This window comes from Poecilia mexicana, unplaced genomic scaffold, assembly GCF_051168715.1.
Source record: "Poecilia mexicana isolate PSO_F unplaced genomic scaffold, ASM5116871v1 scaffold_6, whole genome shotgun sequence".
Taxonomy (NCBI): domain Eukaryota; kingdom Metazoa; phylum Chordata; class Actinopteri; order Cyprinodontiformes; family Poeciliidae; genus Poecilia; species Poecilia mexicana.
In genome coordinates this window covers 1,302,271-1,329,935 of record NW_028263375.1, presented here as the reverse complement: position 1 = coordinate 1,329,935, position 27,665 = coordinate 1,302,271, and the positions used below count along the sequence as shown (strand labels likewise).

Below are 27,665 nucleotides of genomic sequence, written 5' to 3'. Positions count from 1 at the left end.
AGGAATGTGTAAATCATTGTAGATCCAAAACTTTTAATCATTTTTTAATAATTTATTTGAACTGAAAAAGATTGTATCTGTTCCCAACAATAACATGACTCAGGTCACTCTTTGTTAGAAAACACTTGCTGTATATAGCCAAGTTTTAATAATGTAACTGAAAGCAGATTTAGGTGCATCAAAGTCTGGGCTGGTGCATCAGTGAGTGGATAGATGTGGTCTGGTTTAAAAGGAAAACAGAAAGCTTGATTATTAAAAGATGAATGCTTTGTGATTATCTAGAGAAGACTTTAATTTGTGGGAGTTTTATCCTTATTGAAAGCTACAGTCTCCATCTGCTTCAACCACCAACCAACAAATTTGTGGGACAAATTTGTTTGATACTGGCGACGCAAACGGCCCGCAGGCCACACTTTGGACACTGTGGGCCAGGCCTAAATTTAACAGAGCCTGGTTTCCAGAAGCTGTCCATCATATCTGACAGCCTGATCTGTTTGGTAGAGACTGTCCCACAGACCTGCACACAGCTGCTTCACTGTTTTACTGGTTCTGGACTCAGTTGGGCTCAACACAGACTCACACTTTCAGATTTTTTTCAGATTTCTTCCACTTTGCAGGTTTGCTGTTCACATAATGTAAAAAATGTAAAATTCTGACAATGTAAAATCAGTGGGACATGAACCGTTTTGCAGAGAAGCATATAATCAAGGATGGGGCCCATTGTCCCCCCCTCCCATAACCTCCAGCTCAGCCAGGAGCCCCTCCTCCACACCCACACCAATAGGATTCCGGTCCGCTCCTCCGGCCCCTCCCTCCGGTTCTGTTTAAGTTCCCTCCTCCTCAGTGGTCCTTGGCTCCTCGGACCTTCAGCTCAGGACTGTCAGGGGGGAAGCATGTTGCTGCAGAAACTGGTACGGTAAGACATGCTGCTGCGTCGCTCTGCGCGCCTCTGCCTGGGTTTGGCATATTTCCTCTGCTTTCTCATTTCCAGCTGCAGTACCATTCTGGATGTGTGTATGTGTGTGTGTCAGTTGCAAACTTCTGGCATGTGGGTGGTCCCTACTGCCCGGGGTGTGTGTGGAGTGTGACGGGGTGCAGGAGCAGCCTCCTGCAGCGGAGCAGTTAGCTTGCATTTTGTCTTGCAGTTAGAAGTTCAACAGCTGAAGTGTGAGAGTGTGTTGTAATGCCAGGATGGTTGCTGTCCCCTCAGTGTGTGTGGATGCTGTCGGTGCTGTGCAGCTCGGACCTGTGTTGGGGCTTTGTCTTCGGCCGGCCCAAGCGCTCAGGAGAGGACGGAGCCGCAACCAGGACGGAGTGTGAGTACACCGTGACTTTGGCCTTGAACTCCGTGTTTGTGTGTGTGTAGAACAGAGCCTCCTCTGGGATTGTGTCATTGAAAAGTTTCCTTCCTGCTGCCTGTTAATGAGCCGCATGTGGCTGTGGACCCCATCATTACGATGAAGGAAAGGACATCAGCATGAGATGACAACAGAGGGACAGTTCTCAATCAGAGCTGTAAATAAAACAGCCTCAGCTCTTAGAAAGCCAAAATTCAACGGATCTTACAGCTGTGAAAAAGTATTCACCCCCTTAAAAATGATGTTTCAGAACCAGAGGTGTGGGTGTGTTCTCCTGGACTGTAGCCAGGCTTTATGGCCTTTCTTGACAGACAAATTGTTCTACTAATTCTATAATACATTAGGAAGTAGTCATATACACGTATTGATGCATAATAGCCATACCTTCATGTTGTTCCCCCCAAAATGCAGATAACATCCTAATTTCCAATTCTTGAATATTGTTTATATTCATCAAAATCTCAAGATTTTTAAACAATTTATCTATTATGGGCCTATGACTTTTATATAAAGTACAGTGCAAAGCACACATGCAAAGTGTTTGGCGCCCTGGGCAACTGCCCTTGTATGGACTTTCTAAAAAAAAAAAATTCTGGCCCAGTTCAAATCATATAGAGATGTTAATACCAGACAAACATAACCAGAGACAACAAATGCAGTTTGTGAATGGTGATTTTATTAATGGAAAAGATTAAAACATGGAGGTAGATGGTGGAACAGATTTACTCTCCAGATTAATGAAAACATACATTTTGATATTTCTCCATTCATGACTTTAAACTTATGCACGGTAGGGCTGGATAACTATCCAAAGCACATCAAGTCCACCTCCGAAACAAAAGTAAAAGAAGGTTCTGGAGTGACCTAGTCAAAGTCCAATCTTTAACTGAGATGCTTTGCTATAACTTAACAGTCTCAACTGACAACACTGAAGAACCCAGAAGAAGAGCATGGTGGGTCTGGTTGCTGAGCAGTGTCAGTCCAGATTTGCCCCATTAAAGATGGAAACAAAAATATTGGTAGTACTGTCTACAGCTATGATCACACAAATATCCCACGTTTTCACCGCGGTCTGAACAGCCCAATTAAAAAAAAAAAAAAATCTGATTTGTGCCTCTTCCGTATGTGGTACCTAATCAGATGTATCCAATTGTTTATGTTACCTGACATGAGACATGCATCATAATTCTGCACCAGCAGAAGCCAGACGTGGTAAATCTGGATGTAAACAATGGCTGAAATTATAATTATGAAATTATGAAAGAAGTTTGTGATACTGAGACCACTCTTAGCTCTGACTACACATCCAAACAGACAGGCTTCAGGTAATGCTCCACTAAAGGTTGTTGTATTAGTTGTGCTTTCTTCTTATTATTATTTATTCGTAAGAACGATGACTTAATTAGAAAAATAATCGAATTTTAGCAAAAAATCAGGATTGCGCATCAAGACCTGCTGATCATTATAGTTTCCTTGAATGATGATCAACACTGGTGACGCTTTCATTGCACGTATGGTGCCATCTACTTACAGCAGGGGGCGCTATTATGTCCTATAAATACCAGTGTACAACTAAAAGGTTATAAAAAATGTATTCTTTAGATTAGCTAGCTAGACTGACTGGTGAAAGCATTTAAATACATTTCTGAAAATAAATAAATACATTTCTGTATTTATGATGAGCTCTAAGATGTAAGAATTATTAGTTTGTATGTTGAAATTAGGTGGTTTTCAAGTCCCTTAAAATTAAAAATAGGCTAATACCATACCAGGACTTTGTCATTGTTGCCATAATATTTTTCTGCAAAAATATAATTAATTAATCAAAAATAACGTCTGACCATATATCTACTGGTTTCAGCTTGGACTGAAGACGTGAGATGAAAAACTAGCACTAGCGAGGCAGAGAGGCTCCCTGCTGTGTCTAAGCTTGGTGGCAATAGGCTAAAACTAACATGGTTTTCTATGTAGCTATAAAAACATAAGAATCTCCGTCTGTAATCTTTCATGTGTGAGGGAAAAATGTTCATGAAACCTGAGGTGGAGGATTATTCCTACTTTGGCTTGATCATGTCAGAAGTTATAAAAATCAAATTTGTGGTTTGAAAGCATAAACTGAGAATAGCACAGAGGCCATGCAGGTGGTGCTCAGCCTGCTGGGAAATGATGTTCTACCAGCTATTGAACATGTGAAGAGCTGAGCAGCAGAAAACCCACATGAAGCAAAAACAAGATTCCCTCCAGATTTCTGCAGCTTCTATCGACTGGAATCAAATGCAAAATGAACATTTTTCAGACAGAGAACTTATGTTTTCTTTGTATTATTTTGAGTTAAGATGAGGTTGAAGGACGTTCTGTAACATTATCTACACACTGTGCTGCTTTATGGTTAATTTGATGAATTCATGTAAGTAATGTTGGAGCTGACTGTAATCTTAAAACGTCACAGCTGCTACTTTCTGAAATGAGCTTTTTGGAGTTTGAATGATGGATCAACATAAAGTATGAATTTAAACATTTTACATATATTTGTTTTTTTTTATAAATATGAATATTTATTTTTCTGAAATATTCTGTTTAAGGAAGTTAAGTCAAGTTTTGCATAGCACATTTCAGAAACAAGGTGCTCCACATAAAACTGTAACCAATTATGAAACAAGCAATAAACATATTTTGTCAAATGGCTTCATCACAATCAACAAGCAAGTATACACCAAATATATCAGTCCATACAGGTGTTATGAATGAATAGCAGCTCTAACAGGTGGGGTTTTAGCCTTGATTTAAAAAGTAACTTAGTGTTTCGACACTAAGTTACTGAGCTGAAACAGAAGCATAAAAACTGAATGCTGCTTCTGGTTCTGGAGATGCAGAGGAAGGCTGATCAACAGCAGACCTTTCATGTATTGTGGTGTAAAGCCGTTCTGTGGTTTATACTCAGTGGAAGGACTTTAACTGGGGTGGTGTGCTCTGTCTTCCTGGTTCTAATGAGAACGTGAACAGTTCTCACTCTCAGAAAGCAATATATTTTCACTTGAGACACACAAACATCAGTTACCACGACAACCCTGGCTGTTTTCATTAGATGGGTCCTGAAAACGCAAGCAACATGCGGTCAGACGGGACCTGCAGCTTCGCACACATTTCTCCTACACAGTTGGCTGACTTCAGGATGAGGAGTGTGTGCCAGCGCAAACGAAGCGAGGGAGTGGAGCACGGCGGGGAGTTTACAACAGATCTCTGTGAGCCAGGGGAAGCTGTGATTGGTCGACTCATGTTCCCTCACAGAGACAGAGTGTATTATGGTGATCAGCCTACAGTCAGCATAAGGAGAGCATTGGAGTTCATTCTCCACCCCTTATTCCTCCAAGTCTGTCCACTCTCAAACCAAGACAGACTTTAATCAAACATCGGCACTATGATTTTATTCCCATGATTCCCCAACCAAACACATCATCCAGTGCCCAGTTCTGCTCTAAATTCTGTTTCTTTTATCAATCTTCACCTCAGCATGTGTTTATTGTACATCAGGAAATAATAAAATACACGACCTAGCAAACACAACGGTGTGAGAAAGTATTTACCTGCTTTCAGATTTCATGTTTAAGATCATCAAGACAAGATAACCTGAGCAAATTTCAAATATAGCTTTCAAATAATGATTTAATTTATTAGAGCAATCCAAAGCAATCTGGCCCTCTGGTAAAGTGGAACTGCACAATTGTTAAATCATTACTAATTATTAAGCAGAGTTCAGTATTAATAAGCACATGTAGGTCAACCCCATAAAACCATTAAATCACCTAAAAAGAACGAAAAGTTCTAAAAGCAACACACCAGGCCTCAATGTAAAGACATTAAGGAATAGATGAGAAGCTAAGCTGTAGCTGTAGCTTTAGCATAGTATCTTACCCCAATGAGCTTCCTCACATCAGTTTGCTTCTACAGTATGTTTCTCTTCAACCTTTTGAGGAAAGAGATTCATTTATCACAATTTGGAATAAGGCTGTGATAAAACAAAACATGGAAAATCTGTAAAAGCGTTGCTTGAGTTTTCAGAACAACGTCAGCTGACAAAGCATCCAAACTTCAGAACCAGAAAACTCCTGAAAACTGGAGCTTTCTCCACAGACCTGACCTTAAAACTCATTAGTTCTTCATGTATAAACTGTGCAGCAGTGTGGCTTCTGTCATTACAGCAACCAATAACAGCACTGTACACCTCTGCAGCAGAACTTGTTGACATAAGTATTTGACCACTTGGAGAGATCAAGGGGTCACACTGAAGTTTGGAGAACTGAACATCCCCGATCTGATCAGTAAGTATGGATACAAGATGGAACAGTGTCATCAGAGCAAATGATGCCAACCAATCCCTGATGCAGGAAAACACTGTAAAGTTTACAGCTTTTATTCCAACACACAATATGCTCCTGTATGAAACAGGAGCATAAAAAAATGACACTTCACAAATGTGACAGGACTTGATGTTCTACCAGATGCACTTCATTTCATCTCGTTCATATCCGTGGAAGACGTGGATGACGAAGACGACCTGAGGTTTAGATATTCTTCCTGAAGCTCTGTTTCTCCTGTCGGCAGTTCGCTCCGGGTCACACTATGTATCAACCTCCGGCTCCTGCAGGAACAGATGTTATGAGCTGGTGGAGGCCGAGCCCCCAAACTGTCGCTGTGACAACCTGTGTAAGACCTACAACAGCTGCTGCTCTGACTTCAACCAGCTCTGCCTCCGGACAGGTACGGCAACACAAACATGCCTTCATGCTAACCTGTGACACCTCAAGACCTTATCACTCCTGCATTGTTCCTCTCATCTCTCTGCTGGGTCTCACAGAGCTGCAGCAACTCCTCAGTGGTCCAGGTCAGATCACAGTCTGTCCTCATCACCTGGTATTTAAAGTTTCTAGTTAGTGGAGTACTGGGGTACTGCCAGGGAAACACGGAAAGAAGGGTTGTTTTCCAATAGAAAGTTATCCTGGATGCTGGAGTACTTTGTAAAAAATAGAGTTAACATAAGTATTAGCTACATAAAGAATATTTTCCATTGTGAAGTCTCACCAGTTACTGTCTGGTTTAATTATAGCCACATTGGGTGTGTCTCCATTGGTAATGTGTTCCTCACCATGTGGGGGTGAACATGGACAGGAACGTGGGAGGGGGATGTGGAAATTTGTACCATGAGTGTACAGGAGCTATAGTTGATGTTCCAATAATGTTGTTTGTGTGTGTGTTGCGTTGAGCAGCGAGTTTCTCTGAAATCTCTCGGTATATTTGGGTCTTGCGGGTTGCCCAGTCCAGCTGACGCTGAATGAGGTCTAAAAACGTTTGAACCTTGAAGTTTGACAATGGAATGATCTATTTGCAGTTCCCTGTCTCACCAACAGCTATGGTTCTTATTGCAGATTGAAAACGTTAGTCAGTGATGTAAATCCACCGGTCAATCAACAAATGTGGTCTGCTGCCATTCTAATTACTTGTGAGCAATACCCAGCCAGGTCTGGCTTCTACCATATGAGATGGTTGCAAAAAATTGCCGACAATTCTGAAAACACAGCTGAGATCATCCAGCCACAGTTTATGTCTGCTTATCCCTGCCAGGTCAGGTAATCTGGTTCCTGCCTCCAGGTCATTAGGTGAGAGGTGAGGCTCACCTTGGAAAGGTTGCCAGGGAAACACGGAGACACCGAGAAAAAACATTCATACTGACAAACAATTAAAGAGCATAGTTCATTAGCAGTCATGTTTTTATACTGTGGGAGGAACCAGAGCACCCACAAAAAACCCCCATATGATCAGAGAAAATATGCAAACTGTACAGAAAGTACTGATACTTGCACCATGCAGCCTCCACTCAGCAGAGCTGATCATTAAAATCCATTTTAGTTTTCATGTCTGCCTGTTTTAAAGCATGTAGCTGCTTTCCGTCCTGAACTTCCAATACCGCACCATTTTATTTACGTGCATAAAAACTGGAGGCCTTTTCGTTTCGTCAGTCATCCGTTTGAAGCTGGATTTACAGCATTACTGATCGAAACGTTTCAATTATTGAAAGACTGTGATTTTCCTGAAGCAGTGCATAAAATCATAGCAACAAATAACAGGGTTTGAGAGAGGAACATTTGTTCAGCAGAGATGTAATCTCTAAATAGTTTTTAACATGAAAGAATTATTCATTACAGAAATAACAGAAAACTATCAAGCTGATGGTTCAGCTGCATGAGCTGGAAGAGCGAGCTGCACTTAATGATGCTGAAACAGGTTTGCTGTTTTTTCTTTCTCTCCCTCTGCTGTGTCAACATTTCCCCCCTGCTACTTCCAGCACTGGTGGTCTGATTTTATGCTCCCTCCTTCAGCCTGGTGGTCTTTGGCTCACTGCTGATTGGCCACTTTAATCCTGCATGTGCCTTAAAGCCATGATGTAATTTTCCCTGACAGTGTCACATCCCAAAGAAAAGCTCTGTTCAAAAGGAAAACTCTATAAGCCACAAAAGTCATCATAGACCCCAGGCTGCCTGCCCACTGCCCAGCCACACCGCCACCTCCCAATGCCACCGTGATATCGTGCTTTTCATCATAATCTCTAAGATTAGTTAAAACTCCATAAAGGTTGTTGAGTCAGCGGTTTTCCCTTCTTGCTTCCTGTTCCTCTTTGCGTACAGACGGAGGTTATGAATGCAGCAGGGATCGATGCGGCGAGACCCGGAGCGAACAGCACGCCTGCCACTGCTCTGATGACTGCCTCGCCAGGGGAGACTGCTGCACCAACTACAGGAAGCTGTGCAGAGGTTTGGGGTGTCCACCTTACCTAAAAAACAACAAAAAAATGTTTTTAGATGATGATTAAACTTTGTCAGAGAAAACTACACCAACCTGAGCCTTTCTGAAAAAGTAATTACTCCCTAAGCCACTCTCGGCAGCAACTGCTGTCAAGTCTATGATCGGGATGCGTGATATATCAGCATCAACATTGGTATCGGCTGATGTTAGATATTTTTTAAAGGGGCAATATTATGTATATCTATTGAGCACAATCAATAGATATGTTAACTTCAGTTGTTATAAATATGCTATCTATATCAGATATGATTCCTTGTGGTTCTCTGGAATCCCAAAACCTCAGAAATGGCTTCATTGCCCATTCCAGACTGATCAATGTCAGAGAATTTGTTTATTTTCTGTTTTTGATCTTTTTCAGGGCATGATTTGTTGTTAGAGATCTTATAGCCTACTTCATGTTGTTAGGCATGATCTGTTGAAGGGACTGGACTGGTCAGACCTGGGTGAGATTTGTAAAACCTACTCAGCTTTACAAAAATGTAATCAATTACATTTAATTCTTGATTTAACAACTTGATTGGACCCTTTTCTCCTTAAAGAAAGTTTAAATGAAAGCTTGTTAAATATCGGTGTCATTCACTGAAATCATGAAGAAAAACAAATCAAATGAAGTGGCTTTGAATTTGATTTTGAACTTACTCAAGATATGTCTGTCTAATAAGAAATATTTATTTGGGAAAAAAGAGCTTAAAAAGTGTTTAATGGGGCAAATACCTGTCCCCTGTAGTAGTTGCTTAACTTATTAAAGTTGAGGAATGTTTCGGCTGTCTGGAATGTGCTGCTGCCGCGTTTCACCTCCCTTTCGGATCCCTTCAGGAGACACTTCCTGGCTGCAGGATGAATGTGAGGAAATCAGGAGCCCAGAGTGTCCTGCTGGGTATGTTTAATCTTTGAAACCTTCGCAGTGTTGAAGAGAGGGATGAGATTACAATAGCCTGACAACGTTTTACCCTTCACATTCCGTTTTGTTCCGTGTGCAGGTTTGCTCGCCCACCTCTCATCATACTGTCTGTGGATGGGTTCAGAGCGTCTTACGTGAAGAGGGGGAGCTCCATCATACCCAACATCGAAAAACTCCGTGAGTTAGCATATTTTTTATTAGCTTCAATTAGCATCTTGATATGATATCCTTCTATTTTATGAAGTATGGACAACATTATCAGCACAACCAAATCCCTCTTAGCTGAATCAACTGGTCTTTGTTATGAATGTGCGGTGCAGGAAGTTTCCCTTGCTTGATGCTGGGAAATTTACTGAGAGACTAGATAACCTGCTTTCTACAAAAAATCTGTCCGTTCCCTGCATTTTATTTATTTATTTATTTATTTATTTATTTATTTATTTATTTATTTATTTATTTATTTATTTATTTTTCTTGTATTTTAATTAGTTGGTGGGCAACCAATTCCTACTAATAATTATTCTATAATGCATAAAAACAGTTGCCTTTAAACAGAAGTTTGTGTTTTGTATATTGTGTTAAATCCATGGCTGATTGTTTATTAAATCAGAAAATTGAAAAATTGTTATTCTTTAGGAACATGTGGAACCCACGCTCCTTACATGAGGCCTGTTTATCCTTCCAAAACCTTCCCAAACCTCTATTCAATAGCAACAGTGAGTACGATTTCAGTTTATCCTTACAAATATTAATATCTGCACAACATAATACTTAGTTGGTTTTTAAATAAGTAAATAAAACAGCTGGTATAACTGATATATGACCAATCGTTTCATTTAAGGGTCTCTATCCAGAGTCTCATGGCATCATTGGAAACTCCATGTATGACCCAACATTTGATGCAACATTCAACCTGAGGAGCAGAGAAAAGCTGAGCCACCGCTGGTGGGGAGGACAACCAGTAAGTCCCTGCAGGGGCCCAGCATTTGTCTTTAGGATCAACTGAGTCTAAACATATTTAGACTCAGTTTGATAGGTACTTTTCTCGAACCTACATAAAAAGACCACAGACAACGTATATGAATTTTATAGACAAAGCTTTTGCAAAAGGAGAACTTTCCATCAACAACCTCATCAGCCGTTCACAGAAAGTTCTGATCTCCTTCCACGCGAGCCCCTGTTTTATTGTCAAGCAGAACAACCAAAAGGGGCAGTCAGGAAGAACAACAAAGGTCGTAAAACTTCTAACCTAAACAAACCAGCAACTCAGTTCCAGGTGTGATATCTGATCTACGATCTGAGCCCAGTTCAGCTCTAGGTCAAACTAACACAAGAAGAATTTAAGATCTGGGAAACACAGAGTTAACTGTCTCACATGAAGATAAACAGACAGTCGTAACCTCCAGGTCAGTTTATACACACATAAGGAAGAGAACACTTTAAACTAAAAATCACAATAATACTGATTAACATTAGACTGAATATGAACTAAAGTAATAACAAAATGATAATACCAAAAAATATCTAACACAGTTGATCCTTCACATTTGTACAGATGTGTAAAGATAGCAGATGGTTAATGGTTGTTATAGCAACACTTTGCTACTGTTCTGTAGCAGTGGTCATCCTGTGCGCTGGATATATGGATGAGATTAAACAAGCAAACAAAATAAATGTTTTTGTTACTTTGTTATATGGGATTTTTTGTTTTCTCCACTCAACAAATGTCCTCAACTTAAAACTTGGATGTTTCTCAGTTTTTCAGCTTGATATTGTAATTCTGTTTCTAAAAATGCATTCATTTTTCAGCTTTTTGCACACATTTATCAGGGGAGGCAATAAATGTGTCTGTAATGAATTGAAAAAACATTCTTAGAGACAAAATAGACACAAATTTGGGAGAAATATAAATCTGAAAAAATTTATTATTCTAATAGAACAGTTATTAGCTTCCTCTTAACACTTTTATATCAGTTGAAACATCGTAATAATTAACTGAGAGTTTCTTCGTTCAGATCTGGATCACTGCCCTCAGACAGGGACTGAAAGCTGCCACCTTCTTCTGGCCCGTGTAAGTTCACACATAAACACGTCACCACTGAGTTTTACATGGAGACATTATCCATGTAAAAACAATCTTGTATGTATTTACAAAACTTACAGTTCCAGCAGAAATTTCAGATTATATTAATATCTAAAATGTGGTTCACAGGGTGTCGATGATTCTGTTTCATAGCTAGCCCTTAGTGGCTAATGAAACACATCCACAGTTTCATCACTTAGCAAATCTGTTATTTGTCTAAATAAGAAAAGCTTCACCACATTCTGTCAATCAGGTTTTACTTGATGATTTTCACTAGAGTTGCACAATATATTGCTGATATTTGGTTATCGCAATATTAGTTTGTGCAATATTCAAATTGCCAAGCACTGTTAGGAGTGCAATAATTGTTGGCTAATATATTCACTTGCATGTTGAACTTGCATTTTACACATGAATGTGATCTTAGCTTGTTGGACAGAGACGTATGGCTGCAGATGTTCACATTGAACACTAATGATATTACCCATAATTCTAAAGGTCAAAGAGTGATGCATGCACAGATGAGGAAGAAAATAGGCACATATCACAATTGTTAACATCATTGCACTATTTTCTAAAATTGTGCAGCCCTATTTTCTACATCCTTCAACAGATTTTACATTGAAATGATGAAATGATTGACTGTACATTTCTCACCACATAATTACTAATATGTCACAGTGTTCCAACAGTGCAGTGATCCAAAACACTCATAAAAAAGCAGAACCTTCTGGAATGGCCCTGACCGCAAACCTAAAATGTTTTTGGGCTGCGATTAAAAACCCGGTCCATAACAGAAAGCCAATCAGTTAATAAGAACTCCAACAATTCTACCAGGAATAATGTTCAAATATCCTAAAGCCCAAGCAGATATTTATCTTTTCAAATATACTGCCAGACTAATGCCTTGTTGATAGCTACAAAAAGCAAAACGTTGAGGACTGATGGTTGACAGCTGGAGACTGTATGAGAGCCAGGAACTTGGCCGAGGCCCTCCTCACTTCACAGAGGCAGCTTTGGCCTGAAAGCCACAACGACCCAAGTTAGGATCGTTCAAACCTTTTAAAGGGGCAGTATGTGTTTTCCAGGCACTCACATAGTGGCATTTTATAGCACAATCAAGTAACTATGTTACCTTCATTTGTTATAAAATGCTAATGATATCAAATATGATGATGATTTTGAAGACATTAATAAATATATTTCTTCTGACATATTTTTTGTTTTACTGGCATTTAACACTGGAAAATACTTTTCAGTTTTGAGAAAATCAGCTGAGTGAATTCATCCCTTCTCTTGAACAAACATCAAAGCGTGAGCTTTTATTGAGATCAGGATTTTTTTCCTGCAAAGTTGAAACTGACATAAAATGTAATAATTAAAAATGTTTTGTTTGTCCTAAATGTTGCCCCCTCATAGCTTTAGAATTAATATCAGAATGTGGAGGCTTTAACAGCAGAATGTATTTCTGTCCGTTTGTAGGGCCATTCCTTTGGAGAGGAGGATCCTGACTTTGCTGCAGTGGCTCCATCTCCCTGAAGGAGAGAGGTGATCACATTCACACATGTGTTTCTCTGGTCATACTTTCCTCTCACTGAAACAATCCTAGTTCACATTTTTGTCCTGTCTTTGCTTTTTAGTCTCTCTCAGCAGCTACTGATCATCAGTCAACCTAGGCCTAATAATCACTCTCTAAACCTGACAGTGTTACTCCAATTCTTCCTTAACAAGAACTAGTTTTAATTCAGTTCAGTCAGATCAAATTGAATTTGTTCATGTTCAAAGTTCCCCACTTACACATTCCAAGTTCAAAATGTCATTCTGAACTAGTTCTTACATAAGTAATTTATTGTTTCTTTAGATTTGGCAGTAATCAGGCCTGAGCTAAAGGTTGGTGAAATTAAACAAAAAATAAATTTAATTTAATAATTTGGTCAATAACTTCTTAACATAGAGCCAGGTTGGTTTGAAGAACCAACCTGATGAATGAAATAATCATTTGCAAACAGTTCTTAAGCATATCTGACACAACATAACCCATCTTCTGCTCAGGATTTGATTCACTTCTAAGCCAATAGTATTAACTTTATATAGGACACCACAAGTTCAGCTAACACGCATTTCACCTGTATTCTGTTTCAGGCCCTATGTTTATGCCATGCACTCTGAGCAACCAGACACTTATGGACACAAAGTGGGCCCAATGAGTGCAGACGTGAGTACGTTTGTTCCAGGAGGTTCTGATCCTGAGTGCGTTTGGTCGCTCACAGCTTCCTTTATCCTCTTCCAGCTTAACAATCCTCTGAGGGCGATTGATCGGATTGTGGGCCAGCTGATGGACGGACTCAAACAGATGAAACTGCACCGATGTGTCAACATCATCCTGGTGGGAGACCATGGTACAGACACAGGCCCTGAGTCCAAACCCTCATCTCAAATTCTGATTGTTCATCTTTTTATTTATGACTTTAGCTGAAGAGCTTCTAATTTGATCAGCTGAAAAACATCTATTTGAGTCCCTGCTTGGCATCTATAGACAAGCAGGGATTCAAATGTTGTTTGAGGTGGGGGGGTTTTTCTATAACTAATAGCCCAGTAGACACGGTATGGTTGTGTTACCACATTGAAACCGGAGCCTTTGTGTTCCCCTCCTCGCCTGAGGTGGTCCCCAGAGAGCCACGCTTGTCCTGTCTGTCTCCTGAACTCAGCAGCTCATGATGTTTTCAGCTTCGTGTGGCACTACTCTACTGTACGGTTCAGCTCCACAGCCTGCATTTTCCTGATTAGCTTGAAATTACCAGCAGCTGACCTGACGATGTTTCTGTCACAGCTTTTAACTCGTTATGCGGATGGCTATGCAAGCCTTTGTTTTGGTTGTGTTTACCCACAAAGCTCTGTGGTTTATTCTGCTCCCTGCATTTGGTTTACTTGAATAGGAGCAAGACCTGTATCTGTATGTGGACCAGAGTTAAAGCGTACATTAAGATCAACCCAACTGATCTGGACTTTCTGAACAAACGGTCCAGAATTCGATTGAACAGCGATGGTCTAAATGCTCATGACAACTCTCCCTGAAACCTTTATGGACCTTTCAACAGACAAACAACGGTGACCTGATGGATCACATGTACTGCAGTGAAACATCCGACCTGACATGGATTCACACGTGTGAATGCTTCATTTAAGAGTGCTTTAAACCTCTAAAGATGGATACACAATAATATTTTTATTTTAACTTGTAAGACATGCCTAATTAAGGTGAATTATTCTGGAGATAATTTCTCCAGAAATTTAATTTCTGGAGAAGTGAAAAATCATTTCTCCAGAGAAGAAGAAATGAAATGCCATGGATTGGGCTTGTGCCTCCAAGAAAGCAGCAGGCTTCCTCCTACTTCTGCCCATGAATATAAAGAATGGGAACAAAATATTTTCCAAGGAACAACTTAGTCACGATCGGTGGATTTTCCAGCATGATGGAGCTCAGTGTCACAGGGCTAAAGTTATAACAGAGTGGCTCAAAGGTTGAAAATTTGGATCTGTGGTGTGGAAACTCCATAAATCCATAAATCAGTGGAAACTCAGTAAATCTTGTATAGAAGAAACACAAGACAACAAACTGGAGGCAAGTCCAAGAACTCAGAAGACCAGAACGGATTGCCATCAGTCAGGAGTTTGGTGCAGATGATGATATCCGACACTTCAGAGACAATTCCAGAAGATAGGAAGGACTAACATCAACACTGGAAACAATGACTTTGAAACTTGTATTTGTGTCAGTTTCCACAGTGATACTGCTGGTTGATTATAAACACTGATTGGTAGAATAAAGTGGGCCAACCAATAGGAGAATCATTCTGGCAGTGAATCTACTGAGTAGGATGAACTCCAGCCTACAGACTTTTCCAGAAAAGGAAAGCAAGAATCCAATTAGATGATTTCCATCATTGAAAAGTTTGTTTCCTTCAGAGTTTGACATCAGCCTTCTCCTCCTGCGATGTTTCAGGTATGGAAGAGGCTCACTGTGATCGCACAGAGTTCCTCAGCAACTACTTGACCAATGTTGATGACATCATCCTCATCCCTGGGTCTCTTGGCAGAATACGCTCCAGATATCCCAGCAACCCCAAATGTGAGTGAAAAGTTCTGTTCTCTCTGCTTTAAAGAAATAAAATGCACCACACAAGAACTGCTGCAAATAACTGATAAATTAGGGATCTTTTCCTATCTTGTTTTATCTGAAATGCTGATGATGATGCTTAAAGAACCTGTGATGAAGAAAAGCGACTATCTAAATTCTTCCTACAATGTGCTTCAGATGCATTGTTACAAGGAGTCGAGGAACAAACAGGCTCACTGACTGAGCAAGGACTAAAGGAAACAGTCCTGTCCTGATCTCTGACTGTACATTCAGGCATCAGCAGAAACATTGTTCCATTTTTCACTGGATTTGTCTTGTTCCATTTATCTCAGCGGGTTTGGGTCAGCCTACCCCCATCAGGCCGTCACTAAACCTAAATCATAAAAGCACAAGAAATAACTTCTCAGACTGAATTTAAAGGAAAAGTGCCAGTATTTTTCCACATAATACCCCACAGAAAAAAACAAACAAACAAGTGTCCTTTTAAGGTCTTTTAGAACATACGATAGACTTGTCAACCAACCAAGCAGTTTAGAATGATAGGAGGTAAAGATGAAGTCAACATTTCAAACTTACTCTTCTTATCTCCATTTCTCGGAAACTCAACAATTTGTGTGATCATGTTTTATTTTTTCAGATGACCCCAAAGCTGTTGTTGCAAATCTAACAGTGAGTAAAATGTTTGTTCAGAATATGAAGGTCTGAAATGAGGAAGTGGAAATGCATGTAATTTGATTTCTTCTTTGATATGTGGTGATGTGTCATCTAAATTATTTCTTCAACAGTGTAAGAAGGCAGAGCAACACTTTAAGCCGTACCTGAAGCAGCACCTGCCTAAAAGACTGCACTACGCCAACAATCGGCGTATTGAAGATATCCACCTGCTGGTGGAGAGGAAGTGGCATGTGGCCAGGTACGATGGCCGAACTACTGCAGCAGCTGCACTTGATATTCAGTCTTAACTTTATTATTAGTAAAGACTTAATTTACATGCACAAAAACAATGGTCCTGAAGATTGTTTTACATGATGTACTGCAGGGTGTAAACTTTTTGTCACCGAAGTTAAATTAATCAAATCAAAAGTAATCATGGTTCCAAAACAATGGGTTTAGTTTTTTAACAAAACACCAGCTCACCTTAAATTCTTTAAGTGGTTGCTGCACCATATTAAAGTCAGTTATATAAAATATATATTTAGTCAACCTTTTTTTATACAACCTGCTGCTTAAATAAATAAAAACCCTGCTGTGACAGCAGGAGTAATGAAAGCCCCAAATGTGTGAAATAATGGAGAAGCTGAGATGTTAATAGCGCACTAAGCTAAAATAGCTTAGTGCTAAATTACCTTAATCTAGTTTAAGCTAAACTAAACTAGATTAAACTAAATTAAGATATGCAAAGCTAAACTGAACTGAATTAACTAAACTAAGCTACGCTAAACTAAGCTATGCTAAACTAAGCTAAGCTAAAACTAAGCCAAACTAAGCCAGCTTAATCAAAGCTAAACTAAGCCAGACTACTTAACTAAACTAAGACAAGCTTACTGAAGTGAATTAAGTTAACTAAACTACACTAACCTTAAGTATGTAAGCTAAAATATGCTGAACTTATGTAAAGTGAACTGAGTCTCGTGATGTTGACCTGTAGGAGGTTTCCACACAGCAGACGGTGTAAAGCCAGCACCACAGCTACCTTTACTGGTCTTGGTTGTTGACATTCTGTCTGTTGGTTTCCCCCACTGAAGTGCACAGCAGCTAGATGAAAGAAATCTTTATGGTTTCTGTGCAGCTCCCTTCCACAGAGGGGCTAATCGTTGGCACCAGGGCTGTGAGCAGAGTGTTAGACCATTTACACCCCCCACCACACACACACACACACACACACACACACACCCACCCACACACACACACACACACACACACGCACACACACCCCCCCACACACACACACACGCATGTTTGTGTTGCTATCTTTGTGGGGACTTTCCATTGACTTCCATTCATTTCTACAGCCTAAACCTTACCTTTACCCTTTTCCTAACCCTAACCATCACATACCTAACCCGAACCCTAACCAAAACTCAATTCATACCTTAGCACTAACTCTGACCCCTGACCCAAAAACAGGGTTTCCCCTTGGGATCGTCCCCACAAGGTATTACAAACAAACGCACTCACATGCACACACACACACACACACACACACACACACACACACACACACACACACACACACACACACCCCCACACACACACACGCACACACACACACACACCCACACACACACACACACACACACACACACACACACACACACTTACGCATGCACACATACACACAGCCATTACTAACTATATAACTCCAAATGTTCTCACATCATAAAATGCTTTCAGTTACTCTGTTACATTTTTTACATGCTTGTGGCTTTACTAATTTGAAAGCAAACCTATGCTTAAGCTGATATGCATTAGGGTGTTTAACTGGAAGTTACTAATAAATGAAGTATTTCTTTCTTTAGAGTAAGTCGTTTTCTGTCAAAGTTGAAAAACTTTGTGTGTTTGTTCTGAGTGAGTTGAATACTGATACTGATCTCATCCAAACTTGACTTCAGGAAAGTCCCAGAGGGGAGGAGACACTGTGGATTCTCAGGCGACCATGGATATGACAATAAGATCAACAGCATGCAGGTATTTCACATCTTATACCCACTATATAAGCAGCAGACTGACACTATGCCAGAACAATGTTAACAAGCCAACAATGTTAGCATATTTATTACAAATTATTCTAAAGTTTTGATTAAGTAGTAAACATTTTCTACAGCAACAATCATATGAAAATAAAACCTACCAGGGCATAAAGTATTAAAAAAGCAGGACATATTTTCTTTCTTTATTCTTTTCGATCATACGACCAGTCTCGCCCTTCTATTTCAGACTATTTTCTTGGGCTATGGACCTACATTTAAATTCAAGACCAAAGTTCCAGCCTTTGAAAACATTGAGCTGTATAACGTCATGTGTGGTAAGGCCCGTTTCTGAATTTGTTTGAGTTCAAAACTGAGCGAATGTGTTTGATTTGAAACTATTCCTTCAACTGGAAGCCTTAATTCAGACAAACAGTCACAGAGCTTCCATCATGAATGGTTCAGTGAGGAGTAGTCACATATAAAGGAGGTCTTACAGGGAATATGTTAGGGCTATAAGTAACAGGTAGTCCCCATATCGTCTGACAGTGAGTGGAAGATGCTGTGTAAACACAATGGACAACATGCCAGGTCTTATAGTTCAATCATGTGATATATAGAGGTCATAGTCTTCAGAATTATGTCCAGATGAAATCATTATGTGCATAGCTTGGTGTTCAACCGTCTCTGTGTTTAGCTCATTTAGTTTTAGTTATTTTTGTGATGTAGTTTTGTAAAAAAAAATTTAATTAGCTTCTTAAATAAGTTTTTCTGACTTTATATAAAGTTTTTATTTGTTTGTGTTTTTTATTTTTATGTATAAAATTGTCTGAATGTTTATGCCTTGTGTTGTTAGTGTTATGGGACTATGGCTTGAACGAGCATTTTGCTAAATCTGGCATATTTATGACAACATTGTATGTTCATTAATTTCATTAATAGGCACCTTACACCTAACATCAATCAACCAACCAACCAACCAATCAATCAATCAATCAATCAATCAATCAATCAATCAATCAATCAATCAATCAATCAATCAATCAATCAATCAATCAATCAATCAATCTCACTCTGATTTATCCCAACCTCAGATCTCCTGGGTCTAAAACCGGCTCCAAACAATGGAACTCATGGCAGCCTGAACCACCTGCTGAGAAGTCCGACTTTTAGACCCACCATGCCAGAGGAGGTGTCCAGGCCGACGGCCTCCAACCTCGTTCCTATGGCAACAGATGACTTAGGCTGCAACTGCGATGAAAAGGTCAGCCCTGGTAGACTGTTGAGAGGAATGCCTGGTTTTAGCTTTACTGAGTTCCACAGGTACAGTGGAGGACCAGTGCAAGCAGACTGAAAAACTTCTGATATGAAACATCAACATCATGACAGATTTAAAGGCTGTTTGATAATGCAAATACAATGGAAAAGTCTTCACACCCTGTTAGGATGCCTGCGTTTTGGCCTGTAAAAAAGGAGAACCTGGCAAATAACTTCCAATCTTTTTATAAACTTCAACTGAAAAACAAACCAGTTTGTTTGGAAGCAAAAGTAGAGGAAAGTCATCATGACCTATTTTAATAAGTGTGCACACACTTAAAATAAGAATTTGTTTCAGAACATTTTAGCATTTAGTCATGTTGAGAAATTACAGTAAGTCTGATAAAAAATTACAGTCAAAAGTACAGACAAATTGTACTTAATTACAGTAAAGTGGGTAATTGTAACCAGTTACTTTCCACCCCTGCTTTTAGGTGTCTGCTGAAAGGCTGAAGGTGAAGAGAGATTTTCTTTTTTCATTAACGGTGAGCCCAAACATCCATCCATATCCACAAAAGAATGGCTTCAGCATAAGGTTTGGAATGACTGAGTCAGAGTAAGGAACTACAGCTAACAGAAACGCTTTAGGGTCACCTGACATGACCTCACAGTCAGAGACTTAGAAAACTTCAGGTTTTGCTTTAACAGAAGGTCTTAGCCACGGCCATTTCTAGCTTTATGGGGGCCCTAAGTGAGATGCTGTATGGGGGCCAATAGTTTATCAATAGAATCTGAATAAACAGGTCTATAGTCAGTCAGTTATTACCATGGCAGCACAGACTGTTCATGCACATGTGACATATTCATTTTGAATAAAAACTTTCATGAAGTAACACAAAAGCTGAGTTTATGACAGATAAATTCTGGCTGACTAAGTAACAACTATCCAAGGCCAGCTAGGATAATCCTGCTAACAAAATAAAGTGACAATAAGATGACAATTTTTTTCAGTTTAAATGTCCTAAATATGATTTATTTTTATATGATTTACTATTTACTGACTTGTAAAATGATCATCTGCGTGAGCCTGTGTCCTCCACAGTCACCTGTACCTGTCTGACATGTTCAGAAGGTTCTGCAATGGGTTGCTTTACGTCTTCCTGTGAAGCTGAAATAACATTTTTGCCTTCTTGCCTTCTGCAGCAGAGCTGGAGTCAGTTCACCTTCAGTTCACATTGTTTAGTTGCAAACAAATGCACAGGCTACCATTTCATATTCTCTTTTGCATATGAAATGTGTTTTCCAGCCCACTGGTTTGTTCTGTGGTGAATGAGACTCAGTTCTGCACTGTTTCACTGTGTTTCTTATTCCCATGTAGATCTCTGGCAAGAGATTGTTTCAATCTCCGATCTTTTTGCAGTTGCGTGTAAAAAGTAGGGGCCAGAGAGGTTTGAAAGTGACCCTTGTACGAGGCTATAACCTGGAGTCACTCTGGCTCTGTCTCTTACAGAACAAAGTGGAGGAGCTAAACCGGCGATTGAGGCAAGCTATTGATGGTCAGTTTGTCATGAGATTTACAGATACAGTACGTCAAAACAATGAATACACTCCTTGAACTTTTTTACATTTCGTCACACTAAAAAACAGGCTGTAGCTTTGATGCCTTTTTATAGAGTTTATAGCAGTGAAGTGAAAGGAGAATGATTCACAGTTCCAGGGTTTTCTTTAACAAATAAAATTCTAAAAGGGAGGCCTGCCTCTGAATTTAGACAATACTTTGTAAAGCTCCCTTGGCTGCAGGTCGGTTATTTCTGGCTCTACCAGCTTTCTCTATAGGCTGAGGTTTTGCCTGTTCTTTGGTTGGATGGAGAGCATCTGTGCAAACATGTTCAAGTCTTTTCATAGATTCTCAGTTGAATTTAAAAATGCTTATTTTAAAAGTTCAAACACCAAATATTCCTTAATATGCATTAATACATGCAGTGGAAGCCATCTTGAGACTGTGTTTTTGCTGCTTGGAATTACAGCCAATGGTGAATTTAAAAGATATTCTTATACATAAAGATATTTTCAATATTTTTGTGTATTTCTATGCAGTATTGTCTTACAACTGTACAGTCCCAAAATAATTGTTTGCAACATCTAAGATTTAAAATAATAATAATAATAATAATAATAATAATAATAATAATAATAATAATAATAATAATAATAATAATAATAATAATAATAATAATAATAATAAACATTTTGAGAATCATGTATCATTTTCCCTCCACTTCATAATAGTTAATTTATTTCTGTTGGTGTGTCAAATGTATGGAAGCCAAGCTGCCATGAGAAAAAAAAAGCTCAAAAGTTGAAAAATATATTTACAATAACAAAGGCAGTAATTATGAGAAAAGTCATGCTGTTTCTGTAGTATTTCATAATCATGACTCTGAGGGCATGTTCACACCTGATAGTCCGGTAGACTCGGTTCCATTGGTGAGCACAGTTGCAACATTTGTTCCATTTTTAACTGCTGTGGTTCTCTTTCACACTGCACTGAGTGAAACAAACCAAACCTGTTGAATAACTGAGTGCATCTTCTTTCTTCATGAAATGCAAACACAATGGAGTAGCATCAGATTTTAGTGGTTGATAAAAGACCATGAGCCTTTTCTCCTGCTAGACTTTTATATATTTTTTTTGTTTGTTTTTGAATCCTCTACGCTATAGTCCACTTCCTGCCTTTGGAGTATTCTTTGGTCCACTTGGCATTCACATATGTATTCTAACCGCACCAGAGTTCCCATCAACTGAACCAAGAACGAGGATTGTAGGTGAACCACAGTTCGTTCTTTACTTTGATTATACATTCTCACCTCCCCAAACGAACCGGACTTTCTAAACAACTGAACCAGACTTTGACTAAAGTGGACTGAACAGAGCTTGTGTGAATGCACCCAGAATCTCATGATCATGATTTTAAAACTTGAAATTATGACTTCCTGTATAACTTTTATTTTTTCTTCTATGGCGAAAAGGGACTTCCATACAAATAAAATTCCAGTAATGGTCGTGATGTAACAAAGTTCAGGATGGATTTTTTTATGTATAAACTCTCACTTATATCTGACATGTGAAATGAAGCGTTGCTCATAGTGCCAGATGTTTGCCTCAGTCAGACTGCTGTCGGCAGGGTTGAGCCTCCATGCTGCAGTCTGACCCGTATAAATGGGCCTTGTTACATTGGTGCCTCTCTGTGCCGTGTCCCTCTGTGTGCTCCATCCCTCAGACAGCAGGAACCTGCCGTATGGCCGACCTGCTGTCCTCTTCCGTGCCAAATATACCATCCTACATCACAGCGACTACATCAGCAGTTACAGTGAAACCCTGTTCATGCCCCTCTGGACATCCTACACCGTCAGCAGACAGGTACCGCCCAGTCTGACCCCTCCTTTTGGACTGCCAAGGACACACTCTTTGCATGTACTATACTCAAAAGCCTTCTTGCAAGCAAACTTCTTGCTTCTTGCACCCCCTAGTGGTAAAAGTGGGGTAACATTTTCTTTGTCCGTCCAGGTAGAGTTGTCTCCTCTGCCTGAGTCTCTGTCCAACTGTGTGAGACCGGATGCCAGAGTCCCACCGGCCTTTAGCCAGTCATGTTCCAACTACAGAGCAGAGAGACATGTCACATATGCCTTCCTGTACCCACCGCGTAAGTGAACCCCCACCACAGGCTTCCGAAAACACACTCAACCTCAGTGGACACCACCACACACCACTAAAGTAATCATAACTCCTGAGAGACATTTTCATAGTTAGTCACATTGCAGTCACTCACTTCACTTGGACTTATTAGGATTTAAAGTCACCAATAACTGTGATTTGGACAGAAAATCACCAGTGGGATCAGTTGGAATATCTTGTGTGTGTTCACAGAGCTTTCCTCAAACCTGGAGAAAAAATACGATGCTGTCCTCATCACCAACACCGTGCCCATGTATCCTGCATTTAAGAGTAAGATCTCACTTCATGAAATCCTGATGTATTCCTCATTTTAGGCTCAGAAGTTTTACTAATGTTTTTAATAATCATTTCCACTATTCACTCCCCTTCTGCCACGTCCTTCTCTCTTCCCACACTCCCACTCAGGAATCTGGACTTACTTTCAGAGAGCGCTGGTGAAGAAATACGCCACTGAGAGGAATGGAGTGAACCTTCTTGTTGGACCCGTCTTTGACTACAATTATGATGGAGTCAGAGACTCGGCTGAGACGATCAGAGAGTAGGATAATTCATCCATTCATTCATTCATTCATTCATTCATTCATTCATTCATTCATTCATTCATGTGAATTGTCTGAATAGTTCAGATCTGTGCAAAAGTCTTCAGTCATCTTTTATTTCCATAAACTTTGCTTCTAATTAGGTTTTTTAATGCTTTCTGGTTGCGAGGTTTTAAACTAGGTTCATATAAAGCAGTACATCAGTCTTATACTCAAACTATTATATGGTTGAAATAAATCGAAATAAATCTGTAACAATTTTTTTTATTTTTCATAATTAAGATTTATATATTTATGAAGCTGATGTAATGATCTATGAACTACAGATTGTGAGAAAATTATGAGAATCTAATAATCAAATGAAAGTTCAACATTAGTCAGTGAAATTATATTTACTAACCTCTACTAATTATAAATATAGGGGACAAAAGAAACAAATATAAGGGCTTACAAAGAATCAGGACACTCTTGTAAATTAGATTTTTTAAATTCACAATTAGGTTTACCTGGTTAAATGAAGGTTAAATAAATAGACAAAAAGAAATTAACAACCCGACTTCTGCTATTAAAAAATATAGGGAACATTTCTGAAGTAATACATGAACATTCAGAATTTTATTCCAACAGTGGATAAATCTCTAATGGTTATTTGGGGCTTCCTGGATTTTCAGACACCCCAAGGTCAAAACCTACAGCTTAACTATAATCCTAATCTAGCTTCACTGGAAAGTAGGATCCTGGGATGCACACATGTCCACCATTAACTAATTACTGACATATCCAAATGTTTGCAAGGGAAACAACCAATGCCTGTTTTTGTGGCCTGGTGGACAGAGAACCGGTCCTCTGGGTCGACTCACAGATGGCAAGACTCTGTCACCCTTGGTGGAGGTGTCAGGTCATGCAGCCCTTTTGGGTCTAACTAGACTCGATGAACTGCAGACCCCGGCCCGGTCGGTTCTAAACCGGGGTTGGGTGTCCTTGCATTTCCCTTGAGGGCCCCCAGCCAGAGTAGAATCCCGAGAGCTGTGATTCCATTGGGGCCGGCCAGATGGGGATGGTTTGCAGTCATCCGTTGGTGGGTTGGTATAGAGACAGGTTAGCTTCCATATCTCTCAGTCAGAGACTGTGGCTGACCAAAGGGGGAATTCGCTGGGCTGAACAGGCAGGTTCTCAACAGTAGAACAGTAAAGTGGACAAAGTCTTTTCAGGAATTTACTTCAACTGATAAGTGAGTGGCGCTGAGAAAACTATTCTGCAAACCATCATCCGTCTGTCTTGGTTGGCTGGAGGAAGCTTCACTAACCAGCACTCAGTGGTATTCCTCTCAAACACTAAGAAATCAACTTTTCATTTTTTCTTTTGTAGATAGCCCTTTAGGTCTCACCTGTACCTGCACTTGTCCACATTCCTCATCATAACAATATTTTGCCACAGTCAGAAAGAAGGAAGAGACTGAATGTAAGTTCAAAAAGGAAGGGAAACCAAAAAAAACCTTTAGAAAGCCTGACTACTGTTGATCCAGAATTCTTTATTAGATTATTAAAAGTGTGGCTCCTTGGAAGCAAAGTGTACATGAACCATTAAAGCTTCAGTATGTAACATTTTAAATAAAAAATAAAAAATTCTACATATTTGTTTAAAATATGAAACAATCTTTGAAAAAAATTGAGCTCCTTTTCCTTCTCCCAGTGCAGTGAAACAACCAGTTAGAGGAAGGAGGCGGGTCTTATCACTGTCCGTCACCCTCCGTATGGTGGCACTCATCCCCGCTCTCACTTCCCCACCACATTCCTCTCTGCTATGCTGCAGCTAACATAGCAAGTTATGGATGCTCAGGTTAGTTAGCATAGCCACTGATGATGGCAGATAAACGGTTTTTCTGTAACTGTAAGCTGTTTCTCCAGCATAAGCACATGTAGCAGTGTCTACCTGAGAATGATTGACAGCACTAAGACCCTCCTCCTGGCTCTGACTGGTTGTTTTTGGTTGGGATCGGTGCATTTCTTCAGATGGCAGTAGGAGCTCAGGGAGGACTGGAGGAGGTCCATTTTTTCATAGCTGAAATGTTTTGCACAGTACTCTAAATATAGTTTTTCCTTGTAGAATCAAAAAGAACTTTAGTATATTTCTTAATGTCAGTTTAGATGGTATCTGCTGATTTCCAAATTGTAGATTTGGAAAGCCATTGAAAAAAGACCATTTTTATTTGGACTTTGTTCTTCATAAACTGTGCGTAATAATTGGAGAAAGAATTGCTGAGTCAGAGTCTGCAGACTCCTTCCCGACTAAAAGGTGAAATCTGTTCCAGCCATGTGAGCGGAGCCGTCCCCGTCCCGTCTCATTACTTTGTGGTCCTGACCAGCTGCCTGGACTTCACACAGCCTGCAGACTCATGCAACGGTCCACTGAGCAGTGCCGCTTTCATCCTGCCACACCGACCCAACAACGACGAGACCTGCAACGTAAGAACCAATCACATCGCATGTACCTTTCACGTTCTGGTTCTACCTGTCCACACAGCTGGTTCTGAGAGCAGCGGACATGACTTTCTTTGTGTGATCCCAACCCACAGAGCTCTGAGGATGAGTCCCGTTGGGTGGAGGACCTGATGAAGATGCACACGGCCCGGGTCAGAGACGTGGAGCTGCTCACAGGCCTGGACCTGTACCGGAGAACCAGCCGGAGCTACTCCGAGATCCTCTCCTTAAAAACATACATGCACACGTATGAGAGCGAGATTTGACCTCTGCTGACCTTTTCTGCAGCTGTGGTGGAGGAATGTGGCACACTCTTCCATCTCCGTCTGTCTACGTACAGCTAGAACACCACTGAACTGTTCCAAAACTGTGCAAAAGTCTTCAATCATCCCTCGTCTCACCATCCTTTTGAGGACCCAGAAGATAATTTAGCCTTTTGGTTCCATGAAGGACTTTCTAGAGTGGCAGAGATGAAATTTTACATCCTCTTGGCACCTTAGTACTAACACCCTGCTCTAAAAAATCTGTTTGTTTGCATTTTTTCTTTTAAGCTACAAATCACACTCAAAGCATCCCAGATTGAAAGGTATAATAATCATATTTTTGCACTTATGTGATTCCTCAGCAGGCATTATGTTACACCTCAACCTTCCAAAGACAGTTTAAAGGGTGTTGCCTCTGCACTTTGTTGCCCCTGTGTCCCATAAGCTAAAGCTGGAGTCCAGAGATTCTTCTCTGCAGCAGCTCCTGGTTTGGATTGTTTCAGATCATCAAACAAATGTTAATGTCAAACAAAAATATTCTGAGAAAATAGGAAAAAAAAGCTGTTAAAAAAGATCTTTCTGAACCAAAGATCAGATCAGTATTATGTATTTAAGAGCATACATAATACATAAACACGTTACATGTAAACAACTTCTCATCCTCAATACCTGCTTAGTTCCTGCAGGGGGAGGCTATCTCCAGGGGTCTGAGTACTCCCCCTGCAGGTCACGCACTCAAACCTTAGCACAATAAAGTTCCCTTAGAAGCTGTGAGATGAGTTGCAGCTGCAGATAGTTCTACCACTTCATCAGGCTTAGAAAATAATCAACAGGCCAATATGGAATCACTCTGGCTGGAGATTACTGAATAAACCTGATCTGTATGCCACCCTTTATAAGGAAGCCTTTGCTTTTTAATGCAATATAATGGTAATGATGTATCTGTTTGTGAGGTTGCGTGTGCGTGTGTGTGTGTGTGTGCACGTGCGTGCATGTGTGTGATAAATATAACATATCAGTCTGTAAATGCGGCTTGTATGTGTGTGTGGGTTTGTGTTCTGACTTTGGTTTGTGCACAATTAAATTTGTTGATTATAATAAAAGTTTTACCATCTGTCAGTTCAATCTATTTGTGTGTACATGTTTTCCTGGCCTCTGCATTCAGATATCTAAACATGGTGAAGATGACTTGCTGAAGCCCAACCTGAACTTCAGACTGAAGGGGCTTTTGGTGACTTTGAATGTGTTATGGGTTTTGGTACCGACCGTATGATGTGGTCTGGGTCTTTAACAACCTGTTGTAAAGAAACAAAGACAACAAAGGTCTTCGTTTCCCATGGTTGATGCTTTATTTGACTGAGTTTTT

General features: G+C 39.9%; 1 protein-coding gene and 1 long non-coding RNA gene across 6 annotated transcripts; one reads left to right on the top strand and one right to left on the bottom strand.

The window, feature by feature from the left end:
• The first annotated feature begins 851 nt into the window (after positions 1-851).
• Positions 852-27,418, top strand: enpp2 (ectonucleotide pyrophosphatase/phosphodiesterase 2). 5 transcript variants are annotated; one of them, XM_014986407.2, is made up of 25 exons: positions 852-911; positions 1,211-1,316; positions 5,961-6,116; positions 8,039-8,164; positions 9,033-9,093; positions 9,197-9,294; positions 9,754-9,833; positions 9,959-10,078; positions 11,133-11,188; positions 12,683-12,748; positions 13,343-13,415; positions 13,491-13,599; positions 15,204-15,329; positions 15,976-16,007; positions 16,124-16,251; positions 17,951-18,026; positions 18,276-18,363; positions 19,120-19,289; positions 20,793-20,838; positions 22,563-22,702; positions 22,850-22,985; positions 23,210-23,287; positions 23,423-23,555; positions 25,868-26,021; positions 26,132-27,418. In XM_014986407.2, exons 1-25 carry the CDS (start codon positions 894-896, stop codon positions 26,300-26,302), a joined length of 2,547 nt encoding a protein of 848 aa, XP_014841893.1. In that variant the 5' UTR covers positions 852-893; the 3' UTR covers positions 26,303-27,418. The 5 variants fall into 5 exon arrangements, with proteins under 5 accessions (XP_014841893.1, XP_014841867.2, XP_087862164.1 ...); XM_014986381.2 differs by having other exon boundaries at positions 20,703-20,838; XM_088006038.1 differs by adding an exon at positions 19,777-19,827 and having other exon boundaries at positions 13,343-13,599.
• Positions 25,068-26,244, bottom strand: LOC148158503 (uncharacterized). Its single transcript, XR_015762979.1, has 2 exons — positions 26,130-26,244; positions 25,068-26,014 (listed from the first exon to the last, which is right to left on the bottom strand). It is a non-coding gene; the product is annotated as an uncharacterized LOC148158503 (long non-coding RNA).
• Positions 27,419-27,665: the final 247 nt, after the last annotated feature.

Bases quoted from the DNA above. Each gene is read 5' to 3' on its own strand.
- enpp2 (XM_088006037.1), top strand. The intron at 12,749-13,342 runs GTGATCACATTC...ATTCTGTTTCAG, and splicing joins CATCTCCCTGAAGGAGAGAG to GCCCTATGTTTATGCCATGC. The intron at 16,008-16,123 runs GTGAGTAAAATG...TTTCTTCAACAG, and splicing joins CTGTTGTTGCAAATCTAACA to TGTAAGAAGGCAGAGCAACA.